At 41.3% G+C, this 21,443-nt stretch overlaps 2 protein-coding genes across 2 annotated transcripts; one reads left to right on the top strand and one right to left on the bottom strand.

Moving 5' to 3' along the window:
• Positions 1-286: 286 nt before the first annotated feature.
• On the top strand, positions 287-4,556 carry LOC140271507 (dual specificity protein phosphatase 7-like). The gene is made up of 3 exons (XM_072366753.1): positions 287-999; positions 1,710-2,138; positions 2,845-4,556. The coding sequence occupies exons 1-3, from the start codon at positions 630-632 to the stop codon at positions 3,144-3,146; spliced, it is 1,101 nt and encodes a 366-aa protein (XP_072222854.1). The 5' UTR covers positions 287-629; the 3' UTR covers positions 3,147-4,556.
• An 8,660-nt stretch (positions 4,557-13,216) lies between these two features.
• On the bottom strand, positions 13,217-17,055 carry tnnc1a (troponin C type 1a (slow)). Its single transcript, XM_072367707.1, has 6 exons — positions 16,948-17,055; positions 15,771-15,801; positions 15,435-15,581; positions 14,764-14,878; positions 14,069-14,205; positions 13,217-13,902 (listed from the first exon to the last, which is right to left on the bottom strand). Exons 1-6 carry the CDS (start codon positions 16,969-16,971, stop codon positions 13,871-13,873), a joined length of 486 nt encoding a protein of 161 aa, XP_072223808.1. The 5' UTR covers positions 16,972-17,055; the 3' UTR covers positions 13,217-13,870.
• Between the last annotated feature and the right edge of the window lie 4,388 nt (positions 17,056-21,443).

Genomic DNA, 21,443 nt, shown 5'->3' with positions numbered 1-21,443 from the left:
TGTCATTGTAGACGAGAGGTTCTAATGGAATATGTCGGTGGTACTTTAAAAAAAATAAATAAATAAATAAAAAAGACAAGATTTGGGAGTCAAATGTGACAATAATCCCCATAAAAGTCACAAAGAACCCCCGTCGCAGTGCAACAAACGGTTGTGGAGAAAACACCCTCCAGTTCTGGTGAGTTCAGACTTCATTGAGACCCAGTAAACTTTGTTCAGTTTTCTGCTGTGACTTTAAATCGGATCAAACTCCTCCCTCTTGAGTTGCTCTTCTGTCAACTAAATAAAAGGCTCCCGTGCATCGGAATGGTAAACCGAGAATGTGTACGTTGGACCCTGGTACGATGTGAAGCCGTTGAAGTTGACGGGGAGATTACCGGCCATAAAACATTTCAATCAAAGTGTCGATGGGTCTCCGGTGAATCCTCGGCTCACTCGGACAGGTCACACTCACTGACTGATGGAAAGAGACAGGAGGAAAAAGGGGAAAATCTCTTCGCTCAAGCAGAGTCGCCATGCGCTGGCGGGGCAACATTTAACTCTTCTCCACTAGGTCGGGTGAAATGTGGCTTGTCGTCGCTTGATGGACTAACTGTTTACGCTTGCATGTAGCGTGGTATGAGTACGATATGTCTAATCTGACGCCGAGTAAAAGCGTGGAATGGCTGCAACTCGAGTTAGAGTCTGGGGGCACTTCTCTGCTCCTGCTGGACTGCCGTTCACATGAGCTTCATGAATCATCCCACATAGAGACCGCCATAAATCTGGGCATGACGGGGCTGATGCTCCGAAGGTTCAAAAAGGGCAACATACCCATTCAGACTATCATTTCCAAAAAAGAGGACAAGGAGGAGTTTTTACGACGGTGCAAGACGGACACGGTTGTCCTGTACGATGAGTGCACGGCGGGCTGGTCGGACAGTGGAGCCCCGGCGTCGGTTTTGTTTCTACTTCTTCAGAAACTATGGGAAGACGGCTGTAAAGCGTACTTTCTGGAAGGTAATTTGCTTTCCTCTTAATGTATTCGAAGAAACAACGAAACTACGTTCGGAAGATTTGTTGTAAGGGGTGTATAACAATGGATAGGTAGCTTATGAATGTTCTTGTTGGCACGTTTCACGTATAAGGAGTTTTGGCGCATTGATACCACATTTGTTGTCATTACAAAAAAAATGCAAATAAAGTTTAAAGGACGCTAATTGAACTGTACAGAAGCTGTACGTTTGAAAATGAATTTACCCGGGACTGGGTTTTACAGTTACCAATGTCAACTTTGGGCTGTTAAATTAAAACTCTCTTTATACCTAATTTGATTTGTAGTTCATTATTGAGCTGCACTTGCTTACTTATGCGCTCTAGTTTGAAGGCTGAACGGTTTGAAGGCTGTTCAAAAAGTTTGTGTCACTACTGAGATTCTCAATTAAAATTCCAAAATGGCTGCGGCATGTTTTGCTCTAGCAGGAACAGACATGCATTTCATGAATGGTCTTGTTGTGTGTGTGTGTGTGTGTGTTTGAGGGTGTGTGTGTGAGAGAGAGAGAGATGGGGGGGGGGGGCATACATTTCAGCTTCAATACTTGCCATGTATTTTCTGTTACAATAGTATTAAATTAACAGTACTGTATAGATAAGGTGTCCCCTTAAAAGATGATCATGTAGAGTTTATATGTGATTTGTTAACACATTGTTATGTTTTGGCTGTTATCCAGGCGGTTTTGTAAAGTTCCACACAGAGTTCCCAGAGCACTGCGAGACCCTCCTGGACAGCTCCTGTCCCAGCTCCTCTCCTCCCATGTCCGTTCTGGGTTTTGGGAATCTCCGGATCAGCTCGGATTGCTCCGACGGGGAGTCCGATCGAGAGCCCGGCAGTGCCACGGAGTCCGAGGAGAGCCCCGTCCCCAGCTATCAGCCTGACTTCCCTGTTCAAATCCTACCCTACCTTTACCTAGGCTGCGCCAAAGACTCCACCAACCTGGATGTGCTGGGACAGTACAACATCACATACATCCTGAATGTCACACCCAATCTCCCCAACATGTTTGAGCACGACGGCCACTTCAGGTACAAACAGATCCCTATTTCGGACCACTGGAGTCAGAACCTGTCCCAGTTCTTTCCAGAGGCAATATCATTTATTGGTGAGTAAATCAGCATCTGGCCTGGGTGAACATACATTTATTTTTACCGTCTTTCCACAAGGACAGTGATGTGAATTCAAACTTTGTAAGTGGAATGTACTTCTTTTTGTTCATATGTTTGAAGGTGAAGTGGGAGTTGAATAAGTTTTACTAATAATTTGACAGTGAGGAACCACACACGACTTCACCAACAAACGTGTGTTTTTGAGATCTGTGTATGAGTTTGGAGACGAGAGGCCAAAGCTCTCAGATGCTTTTTTTTTTTTTTTTTTTAATTCAGAGCAACGGCTTGTAAAACCTTGATAAGGAACATGACTTTTATTTGTTGTTTCGTTTGGCAGCGTTACGTGTTTAAGTTTTGCTTTTGACTGGTGTTTCTCACCATGGCTGCATCTGAAACCACAGCCATACATTTGTTTGTTTGGTGGTTGCTGGGTTGTGTGATATGAACAAGTTTCTTGACAGGTTCAGGGGTGGTTTGAGGAAGGAAGTTGTTGTTTCCACTGTCCTGGTTTATGTTTATTTCTGACGTTATAAGTTGACAACTGTTTTTTAGTTTGCTTACGAGGTGATGGCTTCTTTTTTTTTTTTTTCTGTCCATCAGACGAGCAAGATTCACACCGACTGCTATAGTGAAACTTATAGCATTGTCATGCTGGAAGGTATTGCTTCAAACGATCTGAAGGTTTTTTTCTTTGTCTTACAGATGAGGCTCGATCCAAGCAGTGTGGCATCCTGGTCCACTGCTTAGCCGGCATCAGCCGCTCGGTCACAGTCACGGTGGCCTACCTGATGCAGAGACTCAACCTCTCTCTAAATGATGCTTATGACCTCGTCAAGAGGAAGAAATCCAACATTTCGCCAAACTTCAACTTCATGGGTCAGCTCTTGGACTTTGAGAGGACGCTGGGGCGTCACACTCCCTGCGATAACCGCTCCACCAGCGAGCAGCCGCTCTGCTTCACCACACCGACCAATCACAATGTTTTTCATCTCGAGTCCACATAGGGAGCAATAAGACAGCTTTTTTTTCTTTTTTCTCTCTCTCTCTATCGCTTATTTTGCTTCCTGTGGTGTCGCTTAGGTTTTCTGAGCCTGTCAGATGCCTAAGTTGCTGACACAAGCAGTAAGTAAGTCACAGTGTTCTGCACCAAAATGAACTACACTGATCTGTTAAAGGAACAGCCCTCATATGCAGAGAACAAGCTCCCGTCCCGTTGCCTTAATATCTTAACGTAAAGAAGAATTTTGCTTTCCACCACACATGGCATTAGTTAATGATCATGTGCTGTCGCAGCAGCAGAACATCTCAAAGCTTCTCTGTTACATCTTGGACTGGTATATGACTGTTATTTGTTAATTCACCAGCTGTAAAATGGATGTTTCTATGTTTTTTTTCTGTATCGGTTATGAATATTGCCGCCTTGATTGTCTTTGGCCACACAGAATGTTTTCTGAGGACCAATCAGATATGTTTTGTTCCTTAAGCCGAGGGAAATAAGCTACTATACTCATCCAACCTGGAATCATTGTTAAAGTTTTCCTCCTGATGGCTTTTTGCTGTCACCACAGAGAGCTTCTTTTTTTTTTTTCTTGTGCTTTTATGCAGAATACCTTCACTAATATCTGGTAAACATTAATAGTCTTTAAGTACAAGCTTTAGTGGGCAATGCAATGTATATATTTGAACTGTGATATTTTCTGCTAAATATCAGAGATTTGTTATATTCATTAACAAAGCCCCTGCAGAACATTCTATTGCTTATAACTGCATTATTTACATGAGATTATTTTTCCACCACGGACCTTGTTTTGTAACCTTTGCATCATCGCCTGTTGTTGCTGAGGCCTTGGCCTTTCCTTAATACAGAACTGTCAGTAAATGTCAGTTACCACGTTGAGGTAATATGTTATACAGGACTGGCTGTTCGCGCAGCTGAAAGATGTGCACGAATGGATGTCCACCTCATTTTTTACTCTGACACTCTTCGGCCTGCAGCTACTCCTTTTTGTGGCACCGTCACAGGAGACAGGATGTGTAATTAGCTGTGCTCTATTGCCAGTCTCATCTCAGAACAAATTAATGAGTTTGATGCGTGAGAGGAAGTGAAAGGAAGTGAGTTGGATGCGTGTGTTCTTACCTCAACAAGAGACATTTTCAGGGAAATTTTCTTTTTTTTTTTACAAGGCATCTGTAAGTCATCTCGGCCTCTTAAAGTGCACCCAAGGGCTGTTTTTGTTTGGTATGTTTGTAAAGATGTGCATTAATTGTGGTTGTAATGGGGGACATTTTCTGTAAATCATGAAGGATATGGAAGTGACCCTATTTGGACCCTAATGTATGGCATATATAAAGCTAAAAGTCCACAGCATTCTGTACAAATTTATACTTCAAATATATTGTATATTTTTACTTGAGCATCATTTGTTTGTCTTCGTTTTGGACTTTCTTTTTCTTTTTTTAACTCAAAGTCAACACTTTGTCTCACAACACAAAAGTGGTTTTGCGGCTGAGTCATAACCAAAGAGTGCCCTGAGACCTGCGAGTTGTCACTTTGCGCCGTCCAGTCCCAGCGCTGTAGGTGTGGACTTCCTGTCACTCACACGTTCTCCGACACAAAGACAAGGCCAGATCTGTCAATACCACAGTGCAGACACACCCAGAAGCAGTCGCTCAAACAGCACTCAAAGGAAGAGGAAGATGACACAGCATCTGTTCTACCACAATTACAAGACTTCCTACAGCTCTGTGCAACTTGAAGAGTGAGAGTACCATTTAAATTCAGTGTTGGCCTATAGCCTGTAGAAGGCTTTTATTCTCAGTTATTCTGTTGCGGTTTTAACATTTCTTGACAAAAGTACAATAGCAAATACTGTTCTTTTAAAAAAATAGCAAATGAAAGCTCCCTAGCACCTTCACATCCATGCTGCTATTTAAAGAACAGTATTCGCATGACTTTTCTGCGGTAATTGAACAATTTTCACACCACCATTTTACACGTTAACATTGAAGCGTTGCTACCAATATACGGCGTATCCAGACAACTGGATTGTGACCATCTGTTCACACACTTACTGTTGTCCGAAAAAAACTTAAAATGAAATCCTTCTTTGCCAGCATCTGCCGCTCAAAACCGTGCCATTCCTGCGTTTTGCATTATGTAAAACTGGAGTGAAATGACCACATTTACAAGGCTCCAAAATACCTTGCAAAGTGCAACGTGCCTATGTTCTGAGGAGGTAGGAGGGATCACTTTTGTTGCTCCACAGGCTGTCGCGCGTGAGATCCAAGTACAAGTCCCATCCATCCCAATATTTTTCCAGAACATTTTTGCCTTTTGGCTTGGCTGTCAGTCACTGTCAGGCATTAAAATGTACACTTAAAATGAGACATTTGACAAAAACACGATGAGGATTTGGTCTATAAAAAAACTCTTAAGGTGTTGATATGAAAAAACATAGAAACAGGTTTGCATCACGTCGCCTGATTGCGTACTTTTAAAAGACTTTTAAGGATTTTGTGGCCTTTAAAGTAGTGTACCAGTTACATGTTTTCTTTTGAGACTGTTTGAGAGAAAAGAATGTTGCACTTCCATTGGCCCTTCCCTCAAGAATAAGACAACACAGAGAATAAGTTGCTGAGGAAAAGTGTTTTTTCAACTTAACATGTCCAATCAGGTCCTTAAATGATCAATTTCTTTGATGTTTTTATCTCCTGTCTTACAGATATGTGTGTTTGCTCTTTGCCAGATGACTGAAAAATGCAGGGAATTCCTTGAAAACAACAACAACACTTGTGTTGGAAGCAATAGACGGCAGGTGATTTGCGCAGCATTTTATAGTATAATAACTGTCACTGTGCTGGATGACTGAAGCACTGCACTAGAACTTTTCTATCAGTTCCAGCTTTGGGACTCAGAGGGGTGAGAATTATGCAGCAGGCTAAAAGTGAAACTTTCAACTTTCAGAGTTACGTGAAGAGACTTGCCTGGTAACACCTCACAGTGAAAAAACACTGTTGAATGATGGGTCTTCCGACATGACTGAACCTGGCAAGCAACATACCTGATGGGCAAACCTATGATTAGATCTAAAAAGACACCCACGATAAGGCAACAGGTAGCTTGAGTGCCTGGGGCTGATGGAGTGAACCATTAATCATAGAGGTCTTATCTGTAACTGACGCTGTACATCGACAGTAAAATGACAATGCTGAAATTGAGCAAAGGTTCATGATTTGTATAGTTCAACAGTTTTACCTACCAGTTTTTATGGCTGTCACACAGTAGAGTCTTACAAACATTTATCCTCTGCTTTAATGTAAACTAGATGTCCGCGTGTGGAAGCAACCATTCAGCTCCTTTTGGTGCCAAATATTTCACGCTGAAAGGCTCCCCTGCGAGTTGAAAATAGACACTTAAATACTGTAATTACAAATCAGTTTGTGTTCATCTGCCTACTTAAGAGATGTACGTGTGAGGTCCCATCAGCGCCTGCTAACTCCTGTCTCACGTTGCTGATGAAAATCAGAGGAAAACTCACGACTGCTCGGGCAAACAGAAATCACAGAACTTAAAGTGTACTGAGAAGTATGCCAATTTCACACAGAAAATATAAATACCTTTGTGATTCCCCATCCCACCCCCACCCCCTTGCCACAGCAGGCCTATTTTTTTTGTGACACGTTCTGTATGTGGTTTATTTCTTCCACCCTGATATGATCACACATGATCGGAAGCAGAGGCCAAAGCGGTGCTTACTCAGCAGTCATTGCTGGGAAAGCAGATGTGCTTGAGATGGGACTGGATTTTAGCTCATGGGGGTGGGGGCATGTGCCTGTTTATAAGCATGCTTTTGGTACATTTGTGTGTGTGTGGCGTTGAGGCTGTGCAGAAGCCAGCCAGAGCTGGTTCACACCTGCTGTGGTTATTTTAACATACTTAGCATACTGCATGACTGACAGCAATTTCACAGCTGCTTCTGATGCACAATAACAGAGGGGGCTGGGCTTTCTTTTTTTTAAATTTCAGCTGAAATCTACCTACACAGTACACTTTGTTATTCCAGTAAAATAATCATTTTCACATCTCCAGTATTTCTGTTGTTCCTTATATGTTTATATGTTATGCTGCTGTAAAAGTAATGTTCATGTGAATAACTGCCGTCTTCACCGCAGGGATTTCTACGCCTGGTGGTCTCACTACAGCAGATGTTCAGGGCCGCAGAGAATAATCCTAATCTCAGTATTTGGCTGAATGCTGTCTCTGATATCATGACTCTGAGGAGGGGATGACATCACGGTTGCTGTGCTGTCTGTAGTTACATGGCTGCTTCGTCCTTTGAGCATTCACACAGAGCTATACATGAGCCCATTCTGTGCTTGTTTCATTTTATTTTTTTTTTGTGAGCACGGATGGTAAAAATTTCATTTTCTTCTAAGTACCTTCTTCTTGGTTGCACTGAAACACAGGAATAGCCTTCGGTCACGCTTTCATGGTGCCATGTGTGACTATACTGGAATGGTATGTGTTATCATGCCAGGGATTTCATCTCCTGTTATATGGGGATTGCCAGTTGATTCTCAGAACTCTTGAATCACATTTGCAAGCATTTCCTTCATATTTCCCCACGTATGTAAGGAAATAAGCCTTATATAAAGTAAGTCTGGCTTTCGTAGATGTAGAGGAAGGTTTTAATTAGAAGTTTAGTCAAGCTCGACTGAGTGGTTTGTCACTACTTTGGGAAAATAAACATCACCACAAGTTGTTTAAAGAAAATACTTCAAAATCGCATGCTTTGGTAATCTTATTTGCTGCAGTGTCACCAGAGAGGATATCTACATAACATTCAAGCCATCCAGCAGAAAGTACCTTATCACTTCAGGAACTTACAAAAGATATACTATCTTTTCAAAACAGACCTCTTGTGACACTTCAATCTTCTGTGAAAGACTTGTTCTCTGAGGCAGAAGAAAAGTGTGAGCTTTGAAAATGAGAATACTGGGTCGTGTGTACAGCAGAGCCACATGGAATCCTTGTGGCAGATCCAGGCAGCCATCTGTTATCACCAGAAGTCTCTCATTTTGTGGCCAATTTCACCATCCGGTGATGTACAGTAGCCTGCACTCCCCAGACCAAGAATAAAGTGATGTTTGTTTGCTGTTTAATCTGTGGCAAAGTGAATGAAAGGGAATGTTCCTTGAGTCCTGCTAGACCCAACGCAAAGTAAAGGTCATCTGTCTCTCATGTGTTCTCACTCAGAAACTACAGTGGAGGCCTTGCTGGGAACTTACGTTCTGGTATGTCATTCACACAAGGCCATATGTTGCTTACAGTACTGAATTGTCGAGTGAGCCAAAGAAATGGCTTTGGGATGCACTTCTACGTCACATGACTCTAAAATGATGATGTCACAGTGCAGAACAGAGGATTCTCGAATTGTTTCATGAAACAAATTATATTTGACAAGCTGAGTACACAGATTTATTCTGTGGCAGAGGATTCCAAGGTACAGCATTTCAGTTTTAGACTTTGGGCAGCTATAATCAATATTTTCTTTATACTAATACAATATAATACTTTTATACTAATACATAAATAAGTACATGTTAAAAAGACACCGTTGCTGTGATGAAGTAACAGGCTACAGTTCTTCTCAGCAGTTTCACAGCCAGTCTCATCAGTCTGAAAAAGATCTGTACTACAAACCTAGCACTGCACAGCTAAGAACCTTAAATAAACACAAATGCACTTGCTGACTGAAATTACAAGTCGCTTTATTGAGTTCAAACACATTATATATGTAGAGAGAGCAAAGTTATTGGATCATCCTTTTGTAAAATGGTTTAAAGTAGTTTCACCATTCACAACATTAAAACTGTGCTTACATGAAAAATAATCGAATCAGATTCATAATATGTTCCATTGTAGTGCTTCATGTACTGAAGTATGCAGTGTGAGCAGTTCTTCCAGCATTTTGTATGACTAGCAAAAGGTTTCCTTTTAATAGTGGTAAAAAATAGATAAACCATCCAATGGTGCGTTAAAACAAAACAATTGCTGTCATTCATGTGAATCGTTGAATAATTTCTGTGGAATTTGAGAATTCTGTGTCTCGTAGTCTTGCTGTTCTATGGGCCATTATGGCGGGGCAGTCCAGAAACAGTACTTCAGTGTTCTCAGCACCAGAAGTGGGATGGTGCGTCATGATACAATATTCTGTCTGTTCCAGTTTGATCTGCAGTGCTTCCACTCTCTCTTTGTCTAAAGTGTTCCACTTCCTCATTGTGTATTTATGGCAACAAAAACAACCAACTATTTGCTCTTCTCATGCAGACAATCGTCTAAGATTTCTGCATTTATTCAAAGTATTTATTCAAATGAGAAGCGAGAAGGGGGTCATGCTTATAGTTGATAATAGAGTAATTCATTCAAACTAACATCTAACTAACTAAACTAAACTAACTAACTAACATCAAACATAAAAAACCCTCTCACCTGACCTCTAAATGAATGAAAGGTAACTGTGGCTCCAGAGGCTTTAAGAACATTTAAGGCACAACATTTTGTGCCTTTGAGAATGATGATCTGTTTGAGAATTTTAAACACTAATCTGTAATATTTAGCACTGGACAACTTCCAAAAGAATGTGATTTAGAGAAGCAAGAAAAACAGGAATCCTCTAAACCCAAAAGCCTGCTGGCTTCAAATAAGCTCTACATGCGTGGGTGTCTTAAAGATGGTTTGAGTAGTTAACGCCTTCCGAACTCTAAATCGTGTGTGGGGTATTCCTCACTCTTCCGGGGATTTTACTCATCTATAAATCACTCTGAGCTGGGAAAAAGGTTATGAACACATCAGACTGCTGGCACAGCTTAGTAACACAGTTTGAGGACAGTTTCATGGTGGATTAAAACTTTTATGTGCTGTTAGGGTTTGAATACATGATTTATAAATCAATAAATGAGTATGGTTGTGTGAGCGCTTACTATAATGAACTCTGTATCTGCATGACTCACACTTAGTCAGTGGAATAAGCCATTTCTCTACACTGGCAGAATAAAACTGAATGAAGTGAGTTGTACGATGTTGATGTCTTACTGTAACCTTTGCAGATCCTTTCTGTCTCATTTACTGGCAGGGTTACAGGAAGTATGAAAGCGGCTCACAAACACCCTGAAATCCACAATAGCAAAGGTGGCTCATAACCGCAGTGTGTGTTAATAACAGCAGGCATGAGTCATCAAGCCTGTCTTACGTAACTGCATCACTTCTCCACCCAACTAGCTGTTATTGCGCCACACCCCAGATTCATTCACTTTCTGCTCTGCTGCTGCCCAGCCTTCCATTGATGGTGGTGAGTGCACTACTCATCAAGTTCCTCCCTGCAGTTGCTGGGTTACAGCTTATAAGGAGCTCAGCCAGCGGAGCAGTGTAATCTGAGCGAGAAAAACTAGCACCTCTGTTTTATTTTACAGGAAATCTCTTTACCTTATAAAATCACTTCGTTTTATTGCTTCATCCCCCGCCCCTCCTCCTTTTATCTTAATTGTAGAGGTAATTGTAGATAATGCAGTTGATGTACAGAGTCAGATGATATTTATCAGCTGTAGCAGAGCAGTTGTGGTTCAGTGCAGGTTTGGGTTTTAATCCCATCAGTGATACTTAACAGTAGCTGCAGTTTGGAGCTGCTGAAGCCCCAGAAAAGCAATAAGAGACAGGGGGAGGTAGGAGGGCCTTCAGATGTTGTCATCAGGGCCACTGACGTCACCTGCTTCAACAAACATAATCCATCCCATTTCCAATTACAAAAAAATAGAAAGATCAGTTTCATAATTTTTAAATAACGTAGAAAATACTACTCTAAATGTATACTGTTGATTCAAATTGTTGATTGTAATTGACAGTTATCTTAACCACCTTTGACATAAGCATATTAGCTCGTTGCTAGCAACTCATTAGATTTATATGAGTGTTAAGCCCAGATAGCTGAGTATTATCTGTCTTTGGAAAGAGTGGAGCTACAGCTTACAATTACTGAGCCAAACAAACCAATAAGAATGTGTTGTCCTGCTGACATCAAGTGGCCACAGTAATAACTGCACGACTCCAGAGAGCAAGGACTTCTTCTGAGGGTGCCAGTGACATCTGCAGCCTGAAATCTGTCCTTTTTGTAAAATTAAAGGAATGCTGACGTGAAGTCACAACCCCAATTTCAAAATTGAACAAACTGAAATATTGATAAAACATAGTGAATGTTGACAGTGAAGCATTTTACTGTTCATCTTGAATTTGATGTCTGCAACAGGTCTTAAAAAAAGTCAGGACAGCACAAAAGACAAAAGAGGCAACAAAAGACTGGAAAAGTGGTATTAAAAAGACACAAAGAAACATGTTGCAACTAATTAGCTTAATTGGCAATAGGACACTAACATGATTGGGTATAAAAAGAGCACAGTATGGAGGTAAAGTCTCTCACAAGTAACTATAGTCAGAGGCTCAGCAATCTGCAAAAAATGCATAAATATTCTAGAATAATCTTTTGCGACATGAAATAATGTAGACTTTGAATATTCCATCATCCATAATGCATAATATCCTCAAAAGATTTAGAGAGTCTGGAGACATCTCTGTGTGTAATGGACATGGCCAAAAATCCATATTAGATAGTCTGTGGTCTTCAGGCCCTTCAGGCACTGCATTAAAAACAGACGTGATGACATGAGCTCAGAAATGTTTCCAGAAGTCAATGCCTGAGTTAAAGCTCTATTATGCAAATGAGAAGCCATATATGAGCACGATCCAGAACCGCTGTCATCTTCTCTGGGCCAAAGCTCATTTAAAAGAGACAAAGAGGCAAAGTGGAAAGCTGTTTTGTGGTCAGACTAATAGAAATTCAAAATCCTTTTCAGAGGTCATGGACATTACATACTCTGGACTGAAGACAAGAGGGACCATCTGGCTTGTTATCAGTTTGCTTGTTAGTTGAGCTGTCATCTCAGTTCAAAAGCCTGCATCTGTGCTGGTTTGGGGTGCATTGTGACTATGGAACTGGGAACTTACACAAAATATATACAGGTTTTAGAGCAACATATGCTCCCTATCCAGATTAGTTTTTATTCAGTGAAGGTCTTGCATATTTCAGCAAAACAAAGCTTAGCCGAACGCTGCAACTATTACAACGGTGTTACTTCGTAGTAGAAGAGTCCGGATGCTGGACTGCAGTCCAGATATTTCACAAACTGAAAACAGTGTCACATCATAAAATGCAAAACATGACAAAGAAGTCTCCGATCTCTTGAGCAGCTAGAATCAGACAAGAATGGAACAACATTCCTTTCTCAAAGGTACAGCAACTGGGCTCCTCAGTTCCCAGATGTTCAGACTGTTAGATTATGTAAATTACATTTTACACATCGTCCCAATCTTTTTGGACTTGGGATTTTAATTACTCGACTCCCATGATCCAGATATTTCAGAAGTGCTTCCATTTATTTCAGCATTAAAGCTGGGTTAACATTAACAATAGAACTGTTATCTCTTCGTAGGCAAAATAATTCTTTATATGGACGGAGGCATCTGCTTGTCAACTGGTGCTGGTGATCCCCTAACATGGGCACTAACATGATTAGACATAAATAGCTCCTGTCTCAATACACTTTGTAACTAGATACGACCATGTGAATAGTCCACATACTGCAGACAAGAGCCACTACAGAATGCACAAATGGGCCAAAACTTAAAACAGGCTGCTCAACTTCATGAAAAAGTGTCTTGTTTTAGAGGACAACAGTCATATTACAGGCCTCCTTTGAGTTTTATTTTTATTTCTCTCTGCACAGCGTGACAGAGAGGGAAATGTGACCTGCTGTGAAACCTGGAAAAAAGAAAAAACCCAGTAAAGGTAGAAGATAGAAGAAAAAGACTAAAACAAATATCAATTATTCTGCAACACAACTCTTGTGACAAAACACAAAATCACTGCAGAACAAGGTAACAGCTGCATGAGAATCAGCTATGTCCTCACTGTTGGTACAGTAAGAAAATGAAAACTGGTTTCAGGGAAAATGACCGCACAGACAAATGCAACTTGTTTATTACATAAACAAACATTCCAAGCAGACCTTTCATGAAGAACCATTCCAGGGACATGAGAAGGGAATAAAAAGTCCTGAGGATATTTTAGACAAACAGAAATGTACACAGTGTGCACATGATAGCATGTACACAGTCTGGATCTGGTGTATTGTGTCAATAGTAGGATTTCCCTACCAGAACTATGTGTAAAACTGTGTTGACTCATGTGTATCTTCTCCTTTGTTTACATTTGCTGCCCAGGTGTACAATATCACCATTTCAGTGAGAAGATTTCTATACTGACTGTGGTGGGGGATGAGATTTATTCAGAAACAAACACAGAGTTCAAGCCTCAAGCAGCCAAATGAGAAATGCTCTTTTGGCCCTCTTGAGTAATTCAAAGAAATTTGGAGAAATTTACACTCAAGACTTCAGTACACAAAGGACATTAAGAGCTTGTCACAAACTGTATTTACAACGATGCAAGAGATGATAGAAAAAAACAAAAATTCAGAAAATTTAGATGCGGTATTTGACTAAATCTTGCAAAGTCGTCCCATTGTTTTCATCAGTTGCTTCCGTTTCAGCTGGTAGTTTTCCACAGATCGTCATGGAGTCACAAAGACATACAAAAATATCACCCCGGGAACATCAGATTTACTCCACTCCTTTCATAAACTCCAAGAATTCTGGAACAAATAAGAAAGCGTTTGTTGGCGAATAATTGAGCCTCAAGTCAACTACTATGAAATTGTATGATGTCCTGAATGACACGAAAAGATTTTATGAGTTCTTGCTCTCAATAACATTTTCACCATTTATCTTCAGTGTTTTTAATCGGTTTAAACTTCCTACCGTCATAGTCGATTTTGCCATCATTGTTCTTGTCCCCGTCTCTCATCAATTCCTCGATGTCGTCCTCCGTGATCGCCTCTCCTGTAGATTCCAGCATCATTTTCAGCTCATCCAGGTCAATGTAACCATCGGCGTTTCTGCACAACCACAGAAATAAAACATGTTTTTGCACATAGGGAACTTCAACTAAACTTTACAGGAGGCGTTTGGAAAGCGGGTGTGTTTGTATGTGACATGTGCATGATCATATCAGGAGTTTGTGTCTGGGAACATCACTGTAGGGAAGGCAAGGCAAGTTTGCTCTTTGATGTGCAGATGCGGTGTGTGACTTACATGGCGGTGGGTGTTAGAAATACTCTGAACTGTCAGAAAGGATTAAGGAGCCAACTACATGCTGCACTCTGCAGAACTACTTGGCATTTTGTCAGAACACATAATTGCACACGGGGAGCATACTTTGCCAGAGTCACACCGAAGAGAATTTGCATCACAAGATTTGGGTAGTTTTCACATGATAGCATCCTCTTGATAAAGAAAGATTTGACTAGTCTGTCAGTAGGTTTAGCATAGAATTTGTGTAAACTGTTCTTAATGCATTCATTTTTTTAAAGCAGGATAGAGAAGCCCCCCACGACCCCGAATTTCACAAAGCAAGTGTAGAAAATGGAAGAATAATGAGTCAACATGAAATTTACTTGTCAAACATCCGAAACAGCTCAGCCAGTTCTTCCTCTGTCTTCCCTTTGCTGTCATCCTTCATGCATCTCACCATCATGACCAAGAACTCATCAAAGTCCACCGTGCCGCTCCCTGCACACACACAAAGCACTTCATCACATTCTGTTCCTGGAATTTCATATCATCAAACCAGCTCAACCTCTTCTTTAAGGCCTTGTCTGTACACAAATCTTGCCGCATAAACAGAATCTTACAAAGAAATGATGGAATGTGCAATAAAATAGTTCTTAACGAGTTTTGCTTATTAATTCTTTTAATTATTATTTTAACAAGGAAACCTGTGACTCATATGGTCAATAAGATACATTTTGAGTCTTTAAACGTCTCCATCTATAGTTACCTGACAACACGACTTACTGTATTGTCCACACTGAAACTTTTTTCATCATTACATCACATGGAAAATTCAAGATGACTTGTGCGTCATCTGATACACATTTCTCTTTAACCCAGCCTGACACATCCTGTTTTCTTTAAGACCCTTCATTTGACATTAAGTTCAGAGGGTTTGCCTGACGGTTGTCTACGCATCATGATGGACCTGGTAGCCGACCCATGGGCATGGAGAGGTCAACAGCAACCAATCATTCAGTTTAAGTTACTGCAGCACAGTAGTGATTTGATTTACCATCTTCATCCACCTCGTCAATCATCTCCTGCAGCTCCTCCGGTGTGGGGTTCTGCCCGAGCATCCTCATCACCTTCCCCAGCTCCTTAGTGCTGATGCAGCCGTCCTCTGCATCTTGCACGAAGATGTCAAAGGCGGCTTTAAACTCTGAACACCAGAACAGAGCACACACACACACACACACACACACATACACAAAGAAATTAATTCTATTAGGGTTTAAGGTGTTAGCAGCAAGTTACATCTAACGGCACGTTTTTTTCAAGTGGGCTTAATGCTCAACGTAACAGGCAGATACTTTTGGGGAAGAAATTATGAAGTGAACAGATTACGCACCATTTTTTTGTTCATCTGTCAGCTGCTCAACCTGTGAAAGGTGAAAAGGTTCAGAGTGTGAGCATTTTTCTCATCAAGAAATAGAAAGTGTCAAATCAGCCTCTGGGATAGATTATCTTCATACTGGGCCACCCCTGGCAAAAGGCAGAACCTACATATCAGGGCCAAAAAGAGTTAAAAATAAACACGGGAGGATCAGGAACCACAGATAAAGGACACAATATGCACTGCTTCAAATTAGCATAGCTGTGGATCTGGCCCAACAATGGCACAGTAATCCTGGAAAAGCTACCACGAATTAGAGAGGGAGACAGCTGCTTATGTAAAACTTATCGTCTGTCAACCGCTATAAAATAGATACACACATAAACACACACTCCCCTGGTGATGACATATGAAAAAAATCCATCTAAACAAACATATGTCATATACATTCCTATGTGCTGTCTCTGCCGGACTGCTCACTTGGAGTGTGAGTGGACAGGACTGCCAGCTGACTGTCCAGGCAGAGGGGGACAGTATAGCTGCACAGCTCTCAGGCTCACAGATAATGCTGGAATTCAGCCATAGGGGGGCTTTATCTAAACCTGAGGCCCTTCTCTGGCACCAGAGAACCTCAAACGAAGGAGTGTTAGAGCAACTGGCCAAAATTAGTCATGTGAAGTGGGACCGTTCCATTTGAAGTCATGAATGAAGCAGCAGAGTACAGACCAGGGATGTGGCCTGTCAGTGACCTCATGAGTGGCTCCCGAGAGGTCTGATAGGGTTGACAACCTGCAGGCGTATATGGTTTTGAGGCTTATTTGACATCAGCTGATGATGGAGGTGATGTGCTGTGCAGGCCACATCAAGAGGGATTGATCAATCATTCAAGCAATGTCAGATGGGAAACTTTATAAACCAACCAAAAAAGAGATGCATGAGTGCCAATACATTCAAAATGATAGCCAATTAAATTGTACTGTGTCAAATCACAGTCCGAGATTGTAAACCACTGACTGTCCCTCTAAGTATGAATGTTAAGAGTTGAGAGTTTGTGAACCAAAACAACACTTTTTTAGCAGATCATATGTCAGTTTTGGTGAGCATCCAACTACAACCAAACCAAACCAAATCGCTTCATCAGAAGGAGCCAACTGCACCCCTTACACCATATAATTTGAGTTAGAGAACTTACCGCTGCCTTGTAGATGTCGTTCATGCTGGAGGCTCGTGTGCTGCCTGTCTGACAGTGTCCTGGCACAAAGGAAGGAGGTCCTGTCCAGCTCAGAGCAGGACTCTGGCCTCATCCTGGGAGGGTTTTATAGCTGGAGCCTGGCAGTGTCTGTCCCTCCCTGGGCAGAGTAGCCTCCCCTCTGTTTGTGCCTCAAACATGTGTCCACAAATGTGTGTAGGTGTGTGTGCGTCATTTAGCCAATCTGTCACAATCATCCGGCTCAGATAAAGAAAAAAAAAAGTGGCAGCTCTCAGGGGGCATACTTTGGAATGGAATGAAGTTGGGGGTAGGGGAGGGCCTTCATGGTGAGGCCTAATCTCCAGGGAGAGGGTCATAGAGACACTCAACATTCCTGTAGACTTGGACCACAGAGCTCAAGAGGTTGTGTGTCTATGAGAGTGCGTGTGTGTGAGGGTGAGAGGGTGTGTGTATGTGTGTGCGTGGGAGTGATAGAGGAACAAGAGGGAGAGGGCCAGGATGGGATAGTCTTCAGCAAGCAAACCATGCAGAGAGGCAAGAGAAGCTGTGTGGGTGAGAGAGTGTTACTGTCCTTCAGAGAGTGATGATCAAACATTCGTATGACTTCCATTGACTTTACTTGTCAAAGTATGAAAGCACAGATGAAAGTAGCAACTTTGATAATCCCATTCCAATGAGTTTCACCGCAGCCAGACATCAAGTCAAATATCTTTGCTTTGAAAATTCACTATTTGGGTGAAGTAAGTCACACTATCTGCAGAGAAACAGACAGAAAAAGAAGCAAATCTAAAATCTATATTTATCCAAATGACAAAAAAATAATAATCATCATTATCACTTACCTCCCGGAAGTTGTACGATTTCTTCCTCAATCTAAATGCAAACACAATGACAGAGTTTTCTTCCTTTTTTGACTTTTATGTGAATGTACATCACAGTTTGTCCTCTGAAAATAAAATAATACGTTTGTTGAAAAATGTACAAGTTGTTTAGAATAGAAGACCAGTGCTTTTGCCTGTATGATCACTTAAGGCTTTTTCTTTCACCATAATTTCAGATGGGTTCCCCTGTAAACAAGAGTCAATATATTATGTGTGAATGATTTTATGCATCTTAAGGGATCGGCATCTATACACGTCTAATTGCTTTTATCCTCGCTTTGATCTTCTAACACAGATATACAGTCAGCAGAGGGTGCTGTTCACTACACATCAACTAAATGAAATCGTCGCACAAGGCTGCCTCCGGATATCCAATTCATCAATAGTGGGGTAGGTGAGAAATCTGGGTCAAACAAACCAAACACTTGAAGACACATTTAAATTGAATCATACCTGGAGCAGGGTTCTGCTGTTTTGTTTTGTTTGTTTTTTTTGTCTTTTTTATCTTTCTCTTTTGCTTTTAAAGAAGACCATCTAAATCACTTGACTGTGTGATTTACACACACACGTTCACACACGTGCTCTCGGTAGAAAAAGCCTCCACACACACATGCACAGAAAGCATGCTGTGGCAGGCATTCTAAGTGACGAGTGATCATGCTGGTTTATAATGGGATGCTAATGGGGACTGGCACAGATTACAAGGATCACACAGCCACTGAGAGAGAGAGAGCAGGAGCTCACACCGAATAACATACATGTCCCACTCTCTCATTGACAAAGACACAGGTCTTCCGACGAAGAGCCTCATCAGTGCATGTCAGTCACATGCACAAGTTTAAGCTTCCATGGAAAACGACAGGCGGTGGGTTGAAAAGGTGGGGGGGGCACGAGGCAAAAAAAGAAATTTGTGTCATTTGTCAAAATTTCACACTCAGGACACACTGCGCTGCGTTGCACGCTGCTTGTGGAATCCATGGCAGAAATGAATCGTCATCAATGGCATCGAATCAATCAACCGGAACTCGAGGCATACTGATGAGTCTACATGGTCAGCCAGACAAATTCATTTGGAACGCTGACTGCAGTCTGGTCGGTGCCAAGAGTGATGAGCAGTTCTATGGGGGCTTTGGTGGGCAAGTTCACACGTGCACTCCAACACACACATGACGTAGAGCCAAAAGACTGGCGAGTACATCAAAGAAAGCATATGGAGTGCTGTTTCATTGGAGCCCTCCACCAATTTCCTCTTACTGAAGGAAGGCTGACGAAAGAGCCAGCCATCTCCTCCACACAGCGCAATCAGACAGCGCATCTCAAATCCACAATTCACCGCACACCGCTTTTTGAGGGGTTGCCATAGAAACTCTGCTGGGTAGTAGCGGGCAGAAAATGAGAAGAGATGAGCGGGGCTATTTCCCCCCCTTCCACACCCCTCTCACTGCCTCACTGCCACCACATTTTGTCCTCAGAGTGACTGTATTATTTTCCGTTCTTTACTTTCTGTATTTCCGTTCCTCCACGATCCAAACACACGCGAGGCAGCCTGTCGCAATTAGGGTTGGCAACTGTCATTTGTGCACATGAGCCAATTCACACGTATATATTTCATGGCTCACAGAAACGGTGGAATGCAGTGCTGACAGTGCATTTGTATTTGCATTTAACCTGCTCATGGAACATGTTTCGAAGTTTTACAAGCATGCATGCTGTGCTTGTGAATCCTATAAAGCAGCCGCCTGGATTCCCGACATCAACCAAAATCTTTTACTGCAGAAATTATTATAGAATTGGAGAGCGCAGTATGTCAGAATGTGCGAGCTCTGAATCAGCTGAGCTACACTCGTGTATATCTACTACACAGCACACATCATGCCAATTTAAATACTCATGTGATATAATGATTGGTTTGACGTGCCGCTGAGCTTGTAGCTCGCATGTTCTCTTCTCCTCCCCTCTGTGTCCTCACCTCCTTGATTGCTACGAGGAGAAGGGGAGCTGAGCTTGTCAGCCTCTTTCTTTCTGCGTTCCTTCTTCCCTTCCTCTCTCTGTCAATTCCCTTCTTTCTCTGCACCCTTTCATTGATGACCAACCTGTCAGCAGCTCCTGTTGTGGGAGGCTGTGAATGCTCTGCATGTCACTGAATGATATGTTCGCTTTTCACTATGACAGCATCTCTGCCAGTCCAGTGAGTGTTTTAGCAGAACTTTGGTGTCTCATAATTGGTACTGTCTAACCCAAATTTAGGGATTTGCCTTTAGAAACCAGAGAAAGGGGTATCTTCGCTTTGTTTCACTGAGCTCCTCTCTGGAACTCTTTGCGCTTGGCGTTACGCAGTGTTCCTTAAATCAGAGCTCTAATGAGCCAGTGGCCATATTAGCTCCAGCCCATATACAGCCTCGCACTAACTTTCCGCAACGTTTTCCAGTCCACTGGACCACCAAGTCGCCTCCAACCCGCCTCATCCAAACCTTCTCCCAACCTCGTCTATAATGGCTCCGATAAATGGCACACGAAGTTCTCTTGCACGTAGCATTTCTGCTACGTGGCAGCGAAAAGAGCAGTCAAGATTTTGCTTTGAGATTAATGATCGAATAGAGTTTTTTTTCTGGCAAAATGTCAAGTGAAGTAGGCCTGCTATTTGTCAAAAGAAATAGAATAATCCCCATTTCTTTATTTCTTTGTTTGCTCAGTTTGGCAAACTACCCATCCATATGATTATTTCCACACACTGATACGAAAACAATGTTAGGAACACAAGAGGTTTGTAAAAAAAATATTCTATGGAAATTCTATTTTGCAGATATTGCATTTACATTAGCAGCAATCTTTAGAGACTGATCTATTTCTTAGAGTTCCAATGACCCTTTTAACAGAAACCTGGGAACACTACACAGGCTGAATTCAGACTTCTTTCACCTTATTCATTCATCTTACCTCAGCGACTTGGTCACATTGACATGTCATCTCCAGTACTGTTATAATGCCAACTTCTTCTTCTTTTTCTTTTTTTAAAATATATCATATAAAATATAATTCAGATTTCAGAAAATCTATGAATTTGTAAAAATAAGATCATGGTTCCAATAATCTTTCTTACACATTCTGATTCTTTCTTTCATAACCGCTAGTTATACCATAAATAATTATGTTATGATGCCAGTTATATCTCAGCATGTTTCACTTCTATCCAAATACAGGAAGTATTTTCTTGACATTAATAATAATAACGATAATAATTTTCCTGCCATGTCTTTTCATTTTTGTCTTTTCTGTTTTCTGTCCAGTTTTGTTTTATCCTGTTTAAATTTACTGTCTTTATATTTTTTGTCTTTGCTTCATTTCGACTATTTTACATTCCGTAAAGCACTTCCTCATTAAGTTTTGAAAATAGATAAACAAATTAAATTTGTTTTTAGTACTTGTGATTTCTGCACTAACAAAACTAAAGTCTATAGGATACAACAGGAAACAAGAAACACCTCAACCCTACAGGTTCAGTGTGTAGAGTAATTATGATACCAAAATCAACACATTTTATTCGGAAATCCTTCACAGTAGCTAAGTGTTTCATGTCTTTTGAAATATCTCTCCTTG

Source organism: Leuresthes tenuis, unplaced genomic scaffold (assembly GCF_036924035.1).
Source record: "Leuresthes tenuis unplaced genomic scaffold, fLeuTen1.0.hap1 SCAF_16, whole genome shotgun sequence".
In the NCBI taxonomy this organism is placed as follows: domain Eukaryota; kingdom Metazoa; phylum Chordata; class Actinopteri; order Atheriniformes; family Atherinopsidae; genus Leuresthes; species Leuresthes tenuis.
This window is presented reverse-complemented; position numbering and strand designations above follow the sequence as displayed.

What these genes read in the sequence shown, in the direction of transcription:
- LOC140271507 (XM_072366753.1), top strand. Translation starts at nt 630, where the DNA reads ATGTCTAATCTGACGCCGAGTAAAAGCGTGGAATGGCTGCAACTCGAG. An exon ending in TAAAGCGTACTTTCTGGAAG is followed by an intron (nt 1,000 to 1,709) that starts GTAATTTGCTTT and finishes GCTGTTATCCAG; the next exon opens with GCGGTTTTGTAAAGTTCCAC. An exon ending in AGAGGCAATATCATTTATTG is followed by an intron (nt 2,139 to 2,844) that starts GTGAGTAAATCA and finishes TTTGTCTTACAG; the next exon opens with ATGAGGCTCGATCCAAGCAG.
- tnnc1a (XM_072367707.1), bottom strand. Translation starts at nt 16,971, where the DNA reads ATGAACGACATCTACAAGGCAGCG. An exon ending in ACGACATCTACAAGGCAGCG is followed by an intron (nt 15,802 to 16,947) that starts GTAAGTTCTCTA and finishes CACCTTTCACAG; the next exon opens with GTTGAGCAGCTGACAGATGA. An exon ending in GACAGATGAACAAAAAAATG is followed by an intron (nt 15,582 to 15,770) that starts GTGCGTAATCTG and finishes TCTGGTGTTCAG; the next exon opens with AGTTTAAAGCCGCCTTTGAC.